Source organism: Mustela lutreola, chromosome 4 (assembly GCF_030435805.1).
Source record: "Mustela lutreola isolate mMusLut2 chromosome 4, mMusLut2.pri, whole genome shotgun sequence".
In the NCBI taxonomy this organism is placed as follows: domain Eukaryota; kingdom Metazoa; phylum Chordata; class Mammalia; order Carnivora; family Mustelidae; genus Mustela; species Mustela lutreola.
The window spans coordinates 36,852,600-36,873,422 of NC_081293.1; the positions used below are offsets into that span (position 1 = coordinate 36,852,600).

Consider the following 20,823-nt stretch of genomic DNA (forward strand, 5'->3'; position numbering starts at 1 on the left):
TCACTTGAGGCCCTGTTACCCAGATGTAGGGAAAGCCAGTTAATCTGGTCTGACAGTGGATAAAAAGAATAAAGAACCGATGGGTAATTTCTTGCCCTCATCCCTCAAGCTCCCTGTACCCCGTCCCCCATGTGATTTGAGAAAACACCCAGAACTTGAGATGTTCATTCCCTAAATGTCTACTGAGTGCCTGTTCTCTGCCAAGCAGTGTCTGAGGCATGAAGCATCAAGGGTCCGCCGCTCTTAGGGACCTCACACTCTGAGCAGACCTGAATTCTGCCTGCACTGGCTTTCTAACATCAGTTCCCCCAACACTGCATGACTCAAGGGGTTAACGTCTAGCCAACCGAAATATTTGACAGGTTGCCTCTCCCATTCCAGCAGCATGGCCTTAGCTGTGGTTATAGAGAGAGGAAAATGTTGTGGTATAGACCGGCAGCCCTGTCCTTCAATAAAAGACTCTCTGTAAACTAACAGAAAGACTCTGTGCGATCCATCTCAAGCCCCGAGGTTCTCCTCTGCAGTCAAGGAGCCTCTCATAGAACACAGTCTGACCTAATAGTTCCACACACTCTGAGAGTGCAAAATTAGAATTCGAGACTTCTGCAAGGCACAGGGTTAGACACGAGGATTTATTCACTGAGTCACACCAGCTTTAGACCAGACACTGCCAGGAGCAGACATTCCTGACCACATGTTATATATATATTTTTTTTTATCAGAGAGGGATATAGCCCAGGCCTATCCTTTCTTTTAAATGCACTTGCAAAGAGGAGAGACAAGAACTCTGTCACTGCAGAAAATGGTAATTGGGGGCAAGCTCCTGGTTATGAATTGCACCGTCAACAAACGATTAGACGCAGAAGTAAGCATTTTTCTGATGTTGCCTAGAATCAGCAGCTCTGCGGGGTAGGAGCTGGCAGGGAGGCAAAGAAGGTGCTTTCTACTCTCTGCGTCTTATGTGAATCACAGGTTGTACCTTTTTCCCCCTCTCTGTAGACGAAATACCGTATAAATTGCTCTGCTGTTTATCCTAGGTCTTATGTAAAGTATTCCTGTCCCCAGAGTCTCACACCAAGCATAGGAACTCGGGCAGCTTCGTTACCAGAAGTCAGTGTTTCAGTTTAGTGCTCAAAGGCTCCCAACAGACACCCCCAAATTTCTGGGTGAAGTCAGTAGTTATTTATTCCCCTGTTACCAGGATCCGTGGGAGGACTAAGCAGAGAGAAGCAGAAAGGAGAGGAAAAAAAAGCAAATCACTAGTTTTTCTTTACTAAGAACAATATTATTTTTCATAGCACATGTGTAATACCATTGAGCAACAAAAATAAACAAATCCATATGCAGTAGAAGGCATCCCTAAGACCCAGAGACTCCAAATGGAAAAAATAGTTGGCTTTCTGGGCCAGAGACTGCAAAGTCCCGCAGACAGAGGAGTTTCTTTAACTTCCCTCCACACTGGGTCCTTTTCAGAGGCTGGGCTTGCCCCGGGCTATGAGGCTGTAAGGCTAGCAATGGGAACACGGCTCCCCAGCTCTAAAGGCTTTGTGGAAAAGTGTTGAAATCCTCTCCCAGCATACTTGGAAGACTGACCCAGTACACACATGGTGTCTTCTGTGATTCCCAGCCATTGAAAATATCAGTCAGCTTGCGTAGATTTGACATTTTCCATGGAATGAACATGGTATCTCTCTCTCTCTTATAAGAATTTATAAATTTCTTTCTACACTGTTTTGTAGTTTTTAGTTTAAAAGTAATACAAATATTAAGTTGATTCCTGGGCATTTCGTAGTTTGGGATGCTACCCTCAAATTTAAGTTTTAATTTGTAGTGGCTCACCACTAATGTCTAGAAATATATTGGACTCTACAAAAGAAAAATAATAAATTCCAGTTCATCAACGTTAGTAACTTCTGCTCTTCAGAATATACCACTAAGAAATGAATGGGCAAGCCACAGAATGGGAGAAAATATTTGTAATATGTATGTCTACAGAGGACTTGTATCTACAGTATACAATGAATTTTTACATCTCAATAAAAAGACAAACAGCCCCCCTCAAAATGTGAATGATATTTGAATAGACAAAAGAAGATGTATGAATAGTTAATAAGTACATGAAAAAAAGTCATTAACATTCTTAGTCATCAGGGAAGCACAAATTAAAACTATAATGAAAATCCATTACACGCTAGAGCAACTGGACTTCTAATTTATTACTCATAATATCGTGTAGCTGTTTTGAGAAAGTCTGGGAGTTTCTTCTAAAGTTAAACATATACTTACAGTATGACTCAGCAATTTCAATCCTACATATTTACTCAAGAGAATGAAAATAGATGTCCACAGAAAGACATGCATATGGGTGTTACAGAAGCTTTGTTCATAATGTTCTAAAACCAGAAATGACCCTAATGTCCATCAACAGATAATACATAAATAAATTATAGTATATCCATAATATACATTGCTATTCAGCAATAAAAAGGAATCTGCAGATATACACAACATCCTAGATGAATCTTGAAATACTCATCTGGAATCTGGAATCAGAATGGTCCATATTGTGTGTTTCCATTTTTACAGAATTCTTGCCTGACAAAACTTATCTATATTGGATAGAAAGCAAATCAGCCATAGTGTGGCACTGAGGTTGATGGAGATTGACTACAAAGGAGCATGAGGGAGGATATGGGGTGAGGATTTGGGGTGAAGAAAATGTTCTCTATCTTGGTTGTGGTGGTTGTGGTTATGTGAGTGTATACATTGTCAAAAGTCATCGAAACATAGATTTCAAAATGGGTGTGTATGAATTATATCCCGATTTTTAAAAGTTTCTAGCAGTCTTTGCCAGTTTAAAGTACTTGCTTTCATATTAGCTCAGTCTTTTTGGATCAATATTTAGCTAAATCCAAGGTTAATCTGTAAGTAAATGTTGTTTCTCCTTTCTGTGGTGTTTATTCCTCTGTCCCCTTTCTGCCTGTCTGGCTTAGGGGAGAACTCATGTGTCCTCATGGTAATGGTGGACAAGGTGATTGGCAGGCAGGTCTCTGAGTTCTCATTGGCCTAAGCAGAACTTTCCTTAGTATTGGTGTCTTGGCATTCTGCTGGTGACACTCATCTTGCTGGTTTCTAAGTATTGGCTTCGATCCTCACTGTGTACCGTAGAAGCCAACCCAGAAAGGAAAGGCGAAAGCTCTTTTAAAAGGAAGAGTGATGAGCTGTCTAGGTTTTTCAGGACTGCACTTCCGGTTCTCTTAAGTCTTGACCAGGGGTGGATAAGTGGTATGGTGAAGAATTAAGAAATTACTTTCCCTTTGTGTGGTAGAAACTTCCCCTTTATCCCAAGCCTATCATTCCTTATTTATGGATGAATTCATTATGGAGGGGACTCACCCTTCTGTTTCTTACAGCAATGAATGTCTTGGCTTAGCCTTAATGACAGAAGTGGGGCAGCGAGAGAAAACCAGCTTGCCAACAAAAGGTAATAAATACCTCAAGAGATATCCCTAAAATACTACCTGCAGTACCGGAATATTTTAGAAATGCCTCAAAAATGAGAGATACTGGCAAATTTCATGATTCTTAAATCAAAACAAAGAATAGAGCTATCAGTTTACTAAGAAGTGCCTGGTCGACCAGGTACTCACTTATGAGGGAAGAGGTACCTAATACTCAGCCAGCTGGTTTGAAGGATAAATAGTAATTCAACTCCCTGGTTTTATAGATTAGGAAATGTTCGCAGAGACGAGGTGATTTGCACAGGGTTATAACAACTACCACATGTCGCTTAGACCCAATGGTTTTAATTCCCATTCTTGATTACCTTTCTCCCACACACCTTTTAACTCTTCTGTGGCTGCAAAGCAGTTTATGAAGAAGGGTTCAGCTAAAGGCTAAGACACCGGAAGTAAAAGGGAATGGAGGAAGGAAAGAACAAGATAGTATTGGGACCCCTAACAAAACAAGTGTTTCAGGGACCATTGTCGACTTTTCTCAGCAACACATGGACTGTAAGAGATGCATAGGTCTTCTACTGGCAGAAGAGATCACTTCAGAAAACTTTACCAAGGTCAGCATGAAAGATTTGCCCCACAAATGCAGTGCTTTTGTGGAAAGTTATTGACTGTTAGCAAGAATTCTTTGCAAATGGTTAGATTTTATTTTAAAAAGTTTTATTTATTTGAGAGAGAGAGAGAAAGCATGAGCAGCAGGGAGGGACAGAGCACACAGAGAGAAGCAGACTCCCCAATGAGATGGAAGCCTGACACAGGGCTCAAACTTGGGACCCTGGGATCATGACCTAAGCTGAGATCAAGAGTCAGATGCTTAGCCAACGGAGGCACCCAGGTGCCCCAGACATAATTTCACATTTATAGAAAAGTTGTAAGAATAGTACAAAAACTTTTTCTTAAAGACTTCATTTATTTGGGAGAGAGTAAGTGAGAGAGAAAGCACAAATGAGGGAGAGGCACAGAGAAAACCAGGGGCAGCGAGAGAAACACACTCCCCACTGAGCGGGGGCCAACACAGGGCTTGATTCCAGGACCCCAGGATCACGATCTGAGCCAAAAGCAGATGTTTAAGAAATTTAACTGACTGAGCAACTCGGGGTCCCTGCAAATGGTTAAATTTTTTAAAGCCAGGAGGGTGAAGTGAAATTGAGCATATATCCTAATTTGTATTATTAAAGAGTAATCTTAGAGGAACATCATAATATAGAGACGCTTGTGTTCCAAAAAGATTTTCTGGAACCAAAATGAGATGCTTTAGTAGTTGGATGTCAAAATGAAATAATTTGGAGGCCAATTAGTAAAATGAAGAATTATATGATGGTGACATGCTTCCTTTCCATATTGTTTTCGGTATACTATTAATTCAGTAAAGGACCTTTTTCGTATATTTGTGCCATATCGGGGCAGTTAATTATTTATAAAAATGTGCAAGCTAGTATTCTAGGGGAACGACAGGCTGCTCCAAAGTCTCCAGGAAACCAGGTTAGCCTTGTCTAACCCCTGCATTTCTTCTGAATACATAGAAATCTATCGAATGAGCTGTTTTGAGAGAAACACGAGGTGCTTTTTGGGCAGTATCCCCTTGTGTTAACCTGTGGGCTTCCTCTCTTTCTTCTTTCCTGATCACTCATGGCAGTGGGTTCTCAAGCTTTACCATTGTTTGTATGACTTGTTGATAGCAGTGTCCAACAGCTGTTTGGAAATCTGGAAGGTGGATGGGTAAGCACACTGCCCAGATCTGCCAGGGTCTCTCGCCTCCGCCCGTATCTCCATGTAGCACTGCCACGTGAGTCCCTTCACTCCTCTGGGCTTCAGCTTCATCATTGTGAATGGGAGAAAACAGCGCCCATCTCTGAGGCTTGTGAGACTCAAGGGGGCCTGTTCATGAGGAATTATTAATCATGGCACCACCTTCCAATGCTTTCCAAGCTGCTTCTCCCCACCCTGGAACCCTGTGAGAATGTTCCAGGTTCTGTGGTTTTACCCAGGTTGACTTTAACTTAAAACAGACCTCTGTTCATGGTGCCGTCAGCCCCGCGCTGCTTGGGCGTCTGACTTAACTCGCTCATGTAGCTTCTTGCAATTGTATTTTTTTGAGAGATCTGCATGAATCAGTTCTTAACTTACAAAATGTGGGAATGCCAGAGAGATTGCTCAAATAAAACAAATGAAAATGGAATCATCTGGAGACACAAGAGACGAAGTAAAAGTTAATGATGCTTAAGACTTTTGTAATGAGACAGAACATTTTATTTTCACCGGAGCTTGTTATGTACATCATGTCCTCTGCTGAACAATCACCTAATTTTCACTGTGTTGTTTCAATAACTGTGATATGGTTCTTTCTAGTCCTTGATAGACTATGCAGAAGAAATGCCCGTGCTCATATTTACATCACAGAAGTAGACCTGAACTACCTAAGAAAGCTGTATATAAAATGGTATTGAAAAGAATTTTCCTAACAAAAATACCAGATGTATTTTTGCATCATCTTTACAACTATATCCCTTTTTGCATATCCTTGTATTCTTTGCGACAGTTGCAAGTATGCAACTTCTACCTAAGTTTTACCTAGCGTCTCCTCACAATGTGCATACTGTTTTAGAGACCGTTTTCCCCCTTAACATGGCATCATAGATGTTTTCCCCTATTACAATATTATCTTCTTGTTGATGGTTTGAAAGGATTGAATACTGTTCTGTTTGTTTATGTCTCATAACTCTTGAGACACTTCCCAGTTATTGAACACTTAAGTTGTCTCCATTTTATATATTATTCATAATGCAATGATTATTTTCCACCCCTAGTGTCTATCTTCTCTTAAATTGTTTTCTTAGGATAACTTCCCAGCAATGAGATTACTGCAAACTATTTGAATAACTTTCTAATTCTTCATCTGTTACACTATATTTCACTGCACTTTTCAGCATTTTTTTAAAAATATTTTACTTATTTATTTGACAAAGAGAGCACAAGTATGGGGAAAGGGCAGAGGGAGAGGGAGAAACAGGCTTCCCAGTGAGCAGGCAGCCTAATGCAGGGCTCGATCCCAGGATCCAGGACCATGACTTGAGCCAAAAGCAGGCACTTAACCAACTTGGCTCTCGAGGCGCCCCTGTTCCAGCACCCCTGAACAACACCAAGCAGCACTGACTGGGGACGGTCTGGATACTGGACATTTATGTGTTGGTGGACTTACAGTCTTCAGTTGGAAAACAACTTACCCTTGGGGTTATTTCAATGGAAAAACTATGAAGAGGCTTGAACTAAACCAAGGCAGAGGTTTCTGAGCTTCAGCTGTTTTTCTTGTACAATTGATTCTACCATTTCATGACGCTTGGCACCTAATGGTGTCTAAGCAGTAAGTTATTTCATTGTGTCTGTGTGCAGGTGTGGGTAGAACCTTGAAGTCTGGTCGCGTTGAAATTGTGAGAGAGAGCCTAAAACATAAAGCATCCCGTGAACGTGACTCACATCTGGCCCTTCAAGAAAGTCTGACTTAGGGCAACACGGTATGGGCACAAGTAGAGAAGCTGTGTCTGCAGGGGCCTGTCACGTGTTGTATATTAGTGAGACCGCGAGGTCGAACAGGACAGGAGGTCAGGGACAAGGTGAAAGGGGGGGATACAGGCCTTGCCCAGGAATGTGCTGCTCCTTCACTCCCTGTGATAGCTGCCACAAAGGAAGGCCTGCCTGCTGTATTCAGCATTATCCATTTCTCAAGGGAATTGGGACATCTAAAGCTTCAGTTGTCTTAGTCCATTCAGGCTGCTATAACAAAACTACTCTGGACTGGATGGCTTGCATAACAAACCTTTATTTCTCACAGTTCTGAAGGTGGGAAGTTCAAGATCAAGGTGCTGGTGGAATTGGTAGTGGGTGAGAACCCATCTCCTTGCTCCTAGACGGCCTTCTTTATGCCCTGTCCTCATGTGGCACAAGGCGCGGGGGAGTTCTCAGGGGCCGTCTTCTAAGGGAATGAATCCCATTCACTATCTCTGCTCTGTGTTTGCTCTCTGAATTCACAGGCTGCCAGTTTGTTCTGGTGGCTTTAAAGATGGCAAGATTCTACTGTGAGCCATCTTCTTAAAAGAAATTTTGGCTTTAGAGTAAAAAAATGTGTATTCATTTGGTTTGCCCATAATTTACCAAGTGGTACAGAGCCTGTGTTCCAAATAATGCATGCTTTGTCTTATTTGAAATGATGTTTCATTGAATTAATACCACCTCGATTTCATCTGATGATCATAATCAAATTGTACCAACAACTGAGTGATTTGCTCCATCCTGTAGGAAAAGGATCTATCAGAACCCTTATTTTTGTCTCTCAAACAGTTCATCCCTAACAGTATTTCAGAAGCCTGCTTGACACGCTATAGAATAATTTAAGAAGAACCTTATATCACAGTTTCTGTGGGACCAGAATCCAGGACGGCTTAACGAGTTCCTCAGCTTTGTGTGTCACAGGCTGGAGTCAAAATGTCGGCCAAGCTCTGTTTTCAACCAGAGGCTCACCAGAAAAAAATCTACTTCCTAGCCCACTTGGGATGTTGTGGCAGAATTTGTTTCCCTTTTGTTGTAGGATTGAGAACTTCAGCTTCTTGTTCTCTTCTGGAGGCTATCCTTGGCTCCCCCAGGCTGCCCACAGTCCCCGCTGACATGGCCACAGGCCACGTGCAATATGACAGCTTGTTCATCAAGGCCGCAGGAGAGCGAGAGCAAGTTTTTTTTTTTTTTTTTTTTTTTTTAGCAAGACTGAGTCTTATATAACATGACATAATCAAGGGATTCAAGTCCTGTCACCTGTGCCCTACTCTGGTTAGCAGCAAGTCACAGGTCCCGCCTGCACTCAAGGGGAAGGATTATACACAGTCAAGAACAACAAGAGGCGGGACCATAGGAGGGTCTGAAATACTGCCTGGCACCTAGTAGACACTCAGGAAGTGCTGGTAATTGAATGAGTTAATGTTGCAGATATTACTTCTTTGAACCATGTCTTGCTAATGGTTTTTTCGCAGGTCTGTGGTTTATCATTTGGCTTTATTTAGTACATCCTGTGATATGTGGAAATGTTAAATTTTAATTTAGACAAATCAACAAAAATTTCCTTAGTTTGTTTCATTACTTTATATCTCAGGGAGTCCTTCTCCTATCTAGAGATCAGATAAATGTTTGCCTGTATTTTCACCTAGATTTTTAATGCTTGCTTGCTTGCTTGCTTGCTTTTTTTTAAATTTTTTAATTTTTATTTTTTTGCATTTAACTCTGACCTATCTGGAAGGTTAAGAACTAGAGGGAGAGTTGTGACATGATATATTGAGTAACCCTTTTTTCCCCCAACCAATCTCTGCTACCTTATTTAGCTATATTGAATTATTATATACTTCCTACTGGGCTCTCCATTCTGGTTCATTTATTTGTCATTCTCATCTTGCTTTTATTGCACACTTAGAAATGATAGCATTGAAGAAGAAATTTAAAAAACAAAAATAAATACAAATTATAGCATTGCTAATCAGAAATGCCAAAGAAGTTACTATCAGAGTCATTTGGTGTCATAAGTAGGACATAGTCTAAGCTGTTGTGACAGAGAGACTCCAAAATACAGACACTCAAAAAAAAAAAAAAAAGGAAGTTTTTTGGTATTTGTGTAACAGTGCAGAGGTCCAGGGCTCCTTCTACGCTGTGTTTCTGCCAGCCCTCAGGGTGCTGTCCTGGTCTGTGTGGGTGAAGCTGTCTCACCCCTCACATCCAAGCTTGTCTATGGGAGAGGGGGTGGTGGAAGTCCTGAGAAAGTGCCTTTGCTTTTGAACTCCTGAGCCAGAAATGGTGCATCACTTTATCTTCCATCCCTTTTATTTAGATTAAACTGTGTTTCCACATCTACCTTCAAGACAAGCTAGGAAATAGGGTATCAAACTGGGTGGACATGGATTTATCTAAAATTTGGGAGGATCTTTTATTAAAAAGAAGAAGAACGGGTATCAAGGACAACTAATGGTCTTTGCCTCGGCCCAGCATTCATAGTTACAAATAATCGTATTTCACAGGAAAGTAACGATCATTTTTGTCAAGTGAGAAATCAACCTTTGGATATGACAATGAAATAAATATATCCTGATTTTTGGTTTTAGATGGCCAGTAACCTATGTGCCAGGTAGCATTCCATGCTAATCTTGAATGCCAATAGGAAATCACTGGACAGCAAAACTCTTCCAGGATTATAACTGGGCTATCAGAGTAACCCGAAAAAGAAGAAAAAAGAATCGAAGTCATGGCCAAAGGAACTAGAGTTCGGTCTACCTCTCCTCCAGATGGAGGCTGGGGCTGGATGATCGTGGCTGGCTGTTTCCTTGTTACCATCTGCACCCGGGCGGTCACCAGGTAGGTGGGATTCTCCTCTTCATGGATTGAGGTGATCTGGTTTGTCTTTTTCTCTGAGTCTGCTTTGTTCTGTTTCTGAACCTGTCATTGTGAAAATATCTGTGTGTATGCATGTGTGTGTGCATGTGTGTGTGTGTGTGTGTGTGTGTGTGTGTATTTCTTTGTTCAGATGTCTTTTTCTTTGCAAGGAATGGGATTTTGTGACACTTGCAAGTCCTGGGTAGTCGTGTCTTCTATGATATCTGGCACAGAAATCTGGAGTGTTATGGCATTTTTAGACTAAATGTTATGGCTGTTCCAGCCATTTGTTTTCATAAGCAGACCATCCCAGAAAAGAAAAATACATAAGGTCAAAACAATCCTTGAAAACCTCTTGACTCTCCAGATACTGAGCTGTTAGAAACTTAAAACCTAGAATTTAAATTCTGCTTCATTTTACACTTGGCGTGATGCTGGAAGCTAAGTTCTAGGTTGAAAGAAAGTAACAGCAAAAGTACAGTCTTCTCTCATTCTTGCTTGTTCATTTCTCCTGTTTCTTTTATTCAAGAGCATAGTGTGGAATATGCTTAAGTTACGCTTGTGTACATTGGGACTCATTCATCTTGTTTATATTTGGAGTAAGTGCATGCTTGACATCTGCATATGCTAGCTCTTTCCTCTATGTGTGCTTTCATTCCAGTAGAACTCCTTGTTGCTCTTCTTTGAAAATGCACATTTAGCAGTGAAGCAAAGTAATTTGCACTAAAAACTTTGATGACATCCTCAGTGAAAGTATTGATGTTTCCCCCAAAACAATATATAATGCAGAAAAGAAGCAGGTTATTTGTTTTTACTACAATAAAGGTTGGTTGACTATGTATCATTTAAAAAATAATGCGATTGGTGTTGAGTCTGGATTTTATTCCATCTGTATCATGGACCTTGTGTTCTGGGTATGAGGAGTCATAGAGTTAAAAAGGAAAGTCTTGGTTCTTATACATGTGGAAGCCTCCATTATATCCATGATGTGAAAGTTCTAGAGGTGAGTTCAGTGCTTTATAAGGAGGGCTCAGGTTGATATCTTTCAGGTCGTTGAGTCTTCATGATGCACTTTAGGCAGACTAGGCTTACCCCGCTGTCATAAGATTAGGACACTGGTACTCAAAGAGCTTAAATGACTTACCTACAGTTTTGTCTGCTGGGACAGAACTGGACTGGGTTTCTAGTCTTTTTTTTTTTAATGTATTATCTTGTGTATTTGCCATTGCATGTGCACACATAATCCATTGATTCCTTCCAACACAATCTAGGTGTTTTCCTATCCTGTTATTTCTCATGTACACGTCATACTTCTGCTTGTTCTTCCATTAGTGTATATATCCACTACACATCCTCTCTCGGTGCCTTTTTATTGCAAGAAGTGACCTTGCTTCAATCTCCATCTTTGTTCTGCTTCAAGATGTAGGCACTTTGAGGAAGCTCTGTGGCCAGTTCCTGTCCCCTCAAACATAGGACCTTCTTCTCTAGAACAGCATAATCTTACCAGACATAGGTGTTTTTTTTTTTTTTTTTATTTCCTTGGTGATGGTGTCATTGCCTTAAGGTAGGCTACTTCCTCATCTCCATAGGGTTGTCATGTCAGTGATGAGAAGTCATGGTGCCAGGGGACAGTTCTTACAGAGGCTCTCCATTCTCCCTGTCCTGTTGCTAAAATAGTCACGAGAGCGGTCACCCCCTTTCATGTACAAACAACTACACATTAAGGCCGGGAGACATGTGAATTCTCTGAGTGTTGTCCTCTGAAACTATGGATATAACTTGGGATAGGGGTCTGTAGAAAACTGAGGACTTGCAGCAAAGACACTAACTTATTGATGGTCTTTTTTTTTTTTTAAAGATTTTATTTATTTATTTGACAGAGAGAGATCACAAGTAGGCAGAGACGCAGGCAGAGAGAGAGAGAGGAGGAAGCAGGCTCCCTGCTGAGCAGAGAGCCCGATGAGGGACTCGATCCCAGGACCCTGAGATCATGACCTGAGCCGAAGGCAGCGGCTTAACCCACTGAGCCACCCAGGAGCCCTTATTGATGGTCTTTAATGCTCATTTAACATCTTGTGTGGCTGGTCTTGTTTAGCAGGACACTGAATCCCAGTTCTTTCTCAGTCACAGTAGAAATGCCAGCAGAACCCACGACTGTCACCAAGGGCCGAAAGTCTTGCATATTTCTTTCAGGTTGTACCCTTAAGTTTTCAACTTCAATTTAATAGAAATTAGGTCCACTAATATATAACTACGCATTCACTGAGGACAAGGATCTATCTAGGCACTTCCAAACACACAGAGATATTGGAACACGACCCTGGTAGGCTCAGGCACAAATAACTGAAAATACAAATCAAAACGTGCAAAATATCCATCAGGTAAAAACAGACTGTAGAATAGCACAGGTGAGAGAGGGGTTTTTCTGACATAGCAGTTCAGGGCAGGATTTCTAGGGAAGTCATCCCCAGAGTCTTGAAGAATGGGTAGCATTTGGCCAGGAAGGAATGAAATAAGAAAGAGGTTTCCAGCTGCATCAGGTCTGTGCCCTTCATCTGCTACTCACTTTGTGATCACGGTGGGCAGCCCTCCTTCCTGAACCGTTAAGGGTTTAGCTGGTAGCCAGAAGGGGGTTGTGGCTAGTGGTGAAGACCTATTATCAAAGTTTAATAGGGGAGGCTTCGAGGGGCATAGCTGAGCAGAATTAAGCTCAGAGGAGAAAAATGTGAAGACACAGCGAGCATTGGAACTCGATGTCATGAACACACAGCAGCCAAGAGGACCGGAGATCCAGCCAAGGAAAGCAGCCACGAGGGTGGTTTGTCAGTGCAGAAGATCAGTGCCTGTTGTGCAATTAAGTCTTTTTTTTTTTTTTTCCTATTTAAACTGTATACCTAAAAATTAAACCATACAGAGAGGGATGAAACTTGGGTGGCTCAGTAGATTAAGCGACTGTCTTTGGCTCAAGTCATGATTCGGGGTCCTGCAATTGAATAAGGCTGCAAGCTCAGCGGGGAGTCTGCTTGTCCCTCTCCCTTCCTCTCTGCTCCTCCCCTGGCTCTCTCTCTCTCTCTCTCTCTCTTTCTCTCTTTCTCTCTTTCTAAAATAAATCTGTTTTTTTAAGATTTTATTTATTTATTTGACACAACTGCAAACACAAGCAGGGAATGCGGCAGGCAGAGGGAGAAGCAGGCTCCCCGAGGAGCAGGGAGCCTTCCACGGGGACTTGAGCCCAGGATGCTTAACCAACTGAACCACCCAGGTACTCCTAAATGAAAAAAACTTAAAAAACAACAACAACAACAACAAAAAATTAAGCCATACATCCAGATGATAAAAATTTGAATTCAGAGATGCATAAAATAGTCTTTTTCTCCTCACCTCCTGAATGCCAGTTTCACTTCCCAAAAGTTAACCTTGTTGATATTTTCTTCAGACCTTTCAAAAAAATTTTTTAGAACTTGTATCCGTATATAAAGCATATTCTTTTCATATTATACACACTGTTTTGAACTTTGTTTTTTCTTGCTTAACAGTACCTCTTGGAAACATCTCCATATCAGCACATATGGTTCTAACTCGCTGAAAAAGAACTGCTTAAAATTCCATCACAAGGATGTGAGCATAATTTATTTTACACATTTTTTGAAGGACTTTTTAAAAAAAGATTTTATTTATTTATTTGACAGAGAGAGATCACAAGTAGGCAGAGAGGCAGGCAGAGAGAGAGGAGGAAGCAGGCTCCCCACTGAGCAGAGAGAGAGTCCGATGTGGGGCTCGATCCCAGGATCCGGGGACCACGACCCGAGCCAAAGGCAGAGGGCTTAACCCACTGAGCCATCCAGGTGCCCTTTGAAGGACTTTTGTATTGTTCCCTGGCTTTTGCTTTACAAACACTGCTACTATGATGACCCAGGACACTTTAAAATCGTATTTCAGGGCGCCTGGGTGGCTCAGTGGGTTAAGCCGCTGCTTTCGGCTCAGGTCATGATCTCAGAGTCCTGGGATCGAGTCCCGCATCAGGCTCTCAGCGGGGAGCCTGCTTCCCTCTCTCTCTCTCTGCCTGCCTCTCTATCTACTTGTGATTTCTCTCTGTCAAATAAATAAATAAAATCTTTAAAAAAAAAAAAAAAAAAAAAAAAAAAAAAAAAAAAAAAAAAAAAAAAAAAATAAAATCGTATTTCAGCTCTTGCCTTGTAACTGATGACACTGCCTTACATGTGAAATTTACATAAAGCTTAAAGTTGTCCAGGCTAGTAAAGCTATCCTTCTTATTTATTTTCTGTCTCTGTCAATGTGTGTTGACTACTTATTTTTTTCTTCAAGATATCTTATTAGCAAATACATTCTCTATTTTAAGAATCATATTTCATTGTGAAATTACATGATGTTCTATTTGTAAATGGACAACTTGAATTAGAGCTGACTTGAAAAAGCAATAGTTGATTTAAATGTTCAAAGAAAGCATCCAGCTGTAAGACCTATTTTTCTCTCAACCTCTTCTGGATCCAAATTAACTTAGTTGCAATAGATGTCTACAGTCCTGTGGGATTGGGAGCTCTTCTAACAACAGCTGAATTCCTGTAAGTAATAGCTAATGTTAGTAGAGTGCTTGCTCTGTGCTGGTTAATGTTGTTCCAGGCACCCTTCATTCATTAATTTGTTTAGTCCTTGGAACACAGAGAGATTGGATATGTCCAAAGTCACATGGTTATCCTGAAACCAACATTTCACTGTATGTTAACTAAAATTTAAATAAAAATCAGAAGAAAACTGTACAAATAATATACATTTACTTTAATAAAAAAATTTAAGGAGCTACAAAAACAAAAAATAAAACAAAGTCACATGGTTAGTGAGTAGTAATTCTTTTAACTACTAGGCTACACTGTCCAGTGGATCACTTCTGCCATTGATGCAGTGCACAACTCCATCAACCAGAAGAAAGTCTTGACCAGTTACCAGATGTTGTCAGCATCTAGCTCTTCAGAGGCCAAAGAAGAATTCTCTAGCAGAGTAGCAAGGTAGAAACAGTAGGCATGTTGGCCCCTAGAGAGAAAGTATCTTTGAGAATACTAGATGACACTTGGGTGATATTTTGTTTTTGTTTTTGTTTTTTTTTAAGATTTTATTTATTTATTTATTTGAAAGAGAGAGAGAGTGAGTGAGAGAGGGAGCCCAAGCTGGGGAAGGGAAGGGGAGAGGGAGGAGCAGGTGTCTTGCTGAGCAGGAGCCAGACATGGAGCTTGAACCCAGGACCCTGCGATCATGACCTGCACTGAAGGCAGGCGCTTAACCAACTGAGCTACACAGGTGTCCCGATATTTTGTTCCTCATTCTTAGGAATAGAGCCTGTCAACCCCTGCAGGATGTTAGGAGTTTTTTGCAACTGCAGCATGATCTAATGCATTATGGCTGACCCAGTTATGTTTATCAAACTGCTTATGTCCTAGATGAGGAACATGAGACCCTGAAAGATGAAGAAGCATTATCAAAATTCTCAGTTACTCCATATGAGAATCAGAGGTGAGGGCCCAGCTTTCCTGACATGTCAGATGCACACATTTTCCAAAGGACAGTAAAAATTATTTCTGGAATGAGAAGCCCACATTCTCCTGATAACATTTGTTTTCTTTAAGGCCGAGCCTATGTTTAGAAGCTATAAATCCTGAGCCTTTACCATTTCAAAAGTTCTTTTCCCTTTTGAGAACAAATAAGCAGTGATGCAGTATTATTCCTGTATTTTATGAAAGTCACGGTCAATCAGAGCATGTTTGTGGTTATTAAATTTCACCTCGGGCAGACCGGCTCCCATGTTTAGATAAGAAGCTCAGGGGTTATTTTTGAATTTTACATACCTAAAGTTTGACCGTTATGACTAGCCAAGTCAGTTAGGAAAACCGTTAAGCAGAAAACAAAACAGCAATAAAACAAGAAAGTCACGAGACAAACAGTCACACAGATATTAAATCCCTCAGAACGATTTAGTGATGAGAAGAGACGATGATTTACAATCCCAAAATGTCATCGCCATCTGGGACCCTTTTTTCTTAGGCTGCTGCCTCTCCACCTTCTGTATTTCCCTCCTACTCATTTGTCCATCAGCTTATGAACTTCAATTCTTCACCTCTCTACTCCACCTTATCTCGCTACCCTTTCCTGAACAGCCAGCAACCAGGCTTCCTCCTCCTGTTTCCTCATTTATGTCCTTGAAGTTTCTACTCAACCTTTCTACTTCCTCACCTTCCAGTCACTTCTTTACCAATGCTAATCCTTCCTTCTTTCTTTCCTTCCCTCAATACCTTCAACCTTGAACAATAGTTAACGAGCACCCCAGTACACGAAAGGTGGTATACTGGCTATTTGGGATTAAATGCAAGATAAGACAGAGAGGGCCTTTGCTGACACAGAACAACAGTCTAATGGAGAATGCAAACGCACGCAAAGGGAATTGCCATCTGCTCATCATGTGGGAAGTGCCCCGCGTGTCATGTAAACATTTAAGAGAGGCATCAAACCCAGACTCGGGTAGTCAGGGAAGACTTCCTGGAGGAGCTGACAATTATCTTGAGACTAAAGGAATGAGGGAAGCTGAGAGCATCCTAGAAAAGAAGACAAATCTTTGATGCTCAGAGGTGTGGAGGAGTACGGGCGGTGTGTTGAAAGTCATGGAAAACCTTGGGTCCCACTGCAGTAAAGAATGCATAGTGGCGGGGAGCTGGGGGAGACACTAAGAAGAGCCAGCTCATGCAAGGTCTCAGGAGTCATGTTAAAAAGTCTGAAGCAGGGGTGCCTGGGTGGCTCAGTGGGTTAAAGCCTCTGCCTTCGGCCCAGGTCATGATCCCAGGGTCCTGGGATCGAGCCCCGCATCGGGCTCTCTGCTCAGCGGGGAGCCTGCTTCCTCCTCTCTCTGTGTCTGCCTCTCTGCCTTCTTGTGATCTCTGTCTGTCAAATAAATAAATAAAATATTAAAAAAAAAAAAGTCTGAAGCATCAGGGTAACTCTGACCATTGATTTCAAAATGTACCCAAGGCACATGTGAGTTCTGGGAGAATGGTTGGGAGGGTTTGGGTTGTAGTTCTTAGCACTCCATACTGTCCCTTTTCCCTTTCCTATCCCCAGGACCCACAACATAACTGCAGGGCCCAGTGCAAAATGAAAACGCAGTCCTCTTTGTTCAAAAGGTAGGAAAATAAGGGCTGTTAAGAGTAGAAATTCACTGGTCTCCCTCAATTTTTCATGGAGTCCTTAATTTGCTATTCCAAGCTGTTCTTAAGAAAGAAAAATGGAAATATTAACTTACTAGCATGAACTTCCCATTCAACTTTATATCCTGCCATACTCGTTTTGAACACAAATGTGAGTATTTAACTCCTGTGTGGGACCTCTGGGGCTCGTGCGTGCCTCTGTAGTTCATTTTCACCAGAACAGGGGAAGCCGTGCGCAAAAACTCAAGTGTTTTTACTTCACTTCTTGATGCATGCATTTCCTTTCTTTCTTTTTTTCAAAATTTTATTTACATTCTAGTTCACTAACATGCAGTACAATGTTGGTTTCAGGAGTAGAATTCAGGGATCCATCACTTACAACACCCTGTGCTCGTCATCACAAGTGCCCTCCTTAATGCCCATCCCCCACCCGCATCCCTCCATCAACCCTCAGTTTGCTCTGGGTCATTAAGAGTCTCTTATGGAGATCATATGATAGTTGTCTTTCTCTGCTTGACTTATTTCGCTAAGCATGATACGCTCTAGTTCCATCCATGTTGTCGCAAATGGCAAGATTTCATTTCTTTTGATGGCTGCATAGTATTCCATTGTGTATATATACCACATCTTCTTGATCCATTCATCTGTTGATGGACATCTAGGTTCACAGACCTGTACCCCTGGGGATAAAAATATATGTTTATAAAAAATTAAAAATTAAAAAAAATTTAAAAAAATACATTTAAAAAAAAAGAGTCTCTTATGGTTGGTTCCCCTCTCTCTTTTTTCTTTTTCTTTTCTTTCTTTCTTTCTTTTTTTTTTGTTTTACCCCTCCCATACGTTCATCTGCTTAGTTTCTTAATTCCACGTATGAGTGAAATTATATGGTATTTGCCTTTCTCTGACTGATTTATTTCACTGAGCATAATACATTCTAACTCCATCCACATGTACACACAATGGACTATTACTCAGCCATCAAAAACAATGAAATCTTGCCATCCGCAATGACGTGGATGTACGCACTTTCTATGAACATTCTGTATCTTCTGCTTACGGGTGAGTAAGGACAGACAGAAAAGGAAAGGAATTGTGGATGGCCTTCCTTTTCCCCTTTCCTCTGTGCCATCATTTTCAGGGTAAGTGGTTGGCTAGTAAAATACAGTCATACCCTGAGTAGGAAAGGATACACGAACCCTCAGTCCTTTGTGTTGCTTAGAATACCATTGCCTTCTTTCTGCATTTGAAGCAAGTTTTGGGTTGAAAAAAGCATGGCCTCTCTACCCCCACACTTCCTCAGTCGTAGCTTAACTTACCCTGTGCTCGCTCTGAGTCTCACCGAACTCCAACATGTGAGACTTCCAGAGTTTGTGTCTCTAGTAATACATGTGTCGATGGCAAGGTAAAGAATCGCAAACACACATTGTGTGTGTATCTCCTCTGGTCATATGCATGCCCCGTTGTTCTTTTGGACCTTGCTTACAAAACACAAATTCGAAGATAAAATTGTTAGGAATTTTAAGTTCTGTGCTTCTGGGTACCAGATCCTGGGCCTTTGCAGAGGAGGCCCACTGGTAAAGCCGGACCTGCCTAACACAGCTGTCCTGGTTATACCTGATTCTCTTCCTTCTTCTTTTTCCCCATCACCCACCTTCACACCCAGCAGCAGCTGGAGAGGGGAGGAACAGTGGAGTGGCAGGTTGCTGTGGGCTGCTGAGGCCTGGTGAGTTAGACTGTAGTCCTCTTCCAAGAGACTGATCACTTCCTATCTCATTCCCATCAAGGCCGGATTCACCCTTGCTGTCTCTGAGTACTGAGAACTCCTGCCCTGAGTTAGGAAACTTGCTGATCTGTAGAACATTCATTTCAAGTTGTACAGTGGTGCAAACTATCGCTCCTGAATTGCTTATGTCTTTTTATCCTAAGTAATTAACCATTTTTCAACATAAAGTTTCTCTGCCTCTATATGTCTGCCTCTCTCTAGAGTGGTCATTTATAATCTCACCATTCACATATAGTGACTGAGTACTTTTTGGTCTTATATGCTTTGGCCTTTTTCTATTTATATGAACTACGTTCATTTGTTTTTTAACCAAAATAAGCCTTATTATATAAGCTACTTTGTAACTTACTTTTTTACTTAAGACTGTCCTGTGAATTTATTCTGAGATCAATAAATACACACCAAATCATCCTAACACCTAAAAATATTTCATTTTATTGATAAGTTTAAATTTATTTGGCTGGTCCCCTATTGATGGGCAAATAGGTTCGTTTGTCTTATCCTTTAGATGGTCCAATAGCTTTGACTACCCACCTACAGTGGTCCAGCAATGTACCACCGAAAACCATTAAAGCTTACGGACATTCAAATAGCGGACCCAGAGCTTGAAGCTGTGGTTTAGATCCATGTTCATTCACGTTTTTTTCTATAAAATGCTTGCATTGTTTTTTTCAGATGTATTTCAATTTTTTTTGTGGAGTTCCAGACATACTTCACTCAGGATTACGCCCAAACAGCTTGGATCCATTCCATTATAGATTGCGTGACCATGCTCTGTGGTGAGTATCCCTTGCCAGGGATAGACTGGTGACTTGAACTGTACCTGACAGTGACCTTCCACTGATTTTGCTTACCCATTTTTTTCTGAGTAGGAAGGATTTGCTAAAAATTGGCTAAGACTATACAAAAAGAGAAGACCAATCCTACTTTCAGCCAAACCCAACCAGACATGCTCTTGGAATTAATGGTCTTGGCTGATGGTAGATGAAACAGGCAGTTAATATTCTCAGAAAGACACATATTATTTGGTTCTCCCGTAATGAGATAGGATGCTGGGCATCACAGGACTCCTCCTGATTTGGGAAGCAGTTAAACATGCCGTATATGTTTGGCTTCTCTCTTCTAAATGCTATGGTCCCCTCGTTCTCCAGTCACGTAAACAGCCATCGGATAGCACTGTGAGCCATTTCTATGCCGTCTTCTTAAATGAGGGCCAGCAATATGTGCATGACAGCTCAAGTCTTATTTTCATTCTGTTTCCTTCCCAGAGATTCATAATTTGGCTAGTGGATTTCATTTTTCATGCATAAACATTTATTCTTAGGAAAGTATGAGGGAAGGATAGGATGGTGAAGTCATGAGAGAAGTGTACTCACCATGGTTAAAATTTCATTCAAGAGACCCCCAAGGGTACAAATAGGGTCTATAGAGTGTTCTCAGAACTCATGGACTCTTTCAATCCACCGGTATGATAGAGGAGAACTAACCTTGAGATTTTTCTTTTTGAACATTTTAAACCAAAGTTATTATGTTAATGTCTTAGAGAGTGTCTGAGATTGGGTCAAGCCGAAATGATCTATTTGTAGTCTAGGCTCATTTAAACGTTTCATTTATTTATTTATTTTTTAAATTTTATTTACTTATTTATTTGACAGAGAGAGAGAGAGGGATCACAAGCAGAGTGGCAGGCAGAGGGGGAGGAGGCAACAGGCTTCCCACTAAGCAGAGAGCCCGATGAGGGGCTGGATCGCAGGACCCTGAGATCATGACCTGAGCCAAAGGCAGAGGCTTAGCCCATTGAGCCACCCAGGCGCCCCTAAACATTTCATTTAAATGAATCCTTAGTTTTAAAAAAGGAAAAACTACTGTTAATCTTCAGGCCATGTCATGGTGGCAAAAGGGAAATACTATGTTA

General features: G+C 41.2%; 1 protein-coding gene across 6 annotated transcripts in view; it reads left to right on the forward strand.

Moving 5' to 3' along the window:
• SLC16A12 (solute carrier family 16 member 12) overlaps window positions 1-20,823 on the forward strand; it is a 76,414-nt gene that overhangs the window by 42,410 nt on the left and 13,181 nt on the right. For 4 of the 6 annotated variants that reach the window (XM_059169518.1, XM_059169513.1, XM_059169515.1 and 1 more), the window contains 2 exons: window positions 9,650-9,899; window positions 19,584-19,687. In XM_059169518.1, the coding sequence (XP_059025501.1) occupies window positions 9,790-9,899; window positions 19,584-19,687 (214 nt within the window). In that variant the 5' untranslated portion in view covers window positions 9,650-9,789. Of the gene's footprint in view, window positions 1-3,413; window positions 3,485-9,649; window positions 9,900-19,583; window positions 19,688-20,823 lie in introns of all 6 variants that reach the window. The other 2 variants (XM_059169516.1, XM_059169517.1) reach the window with 2 other exon arrangements.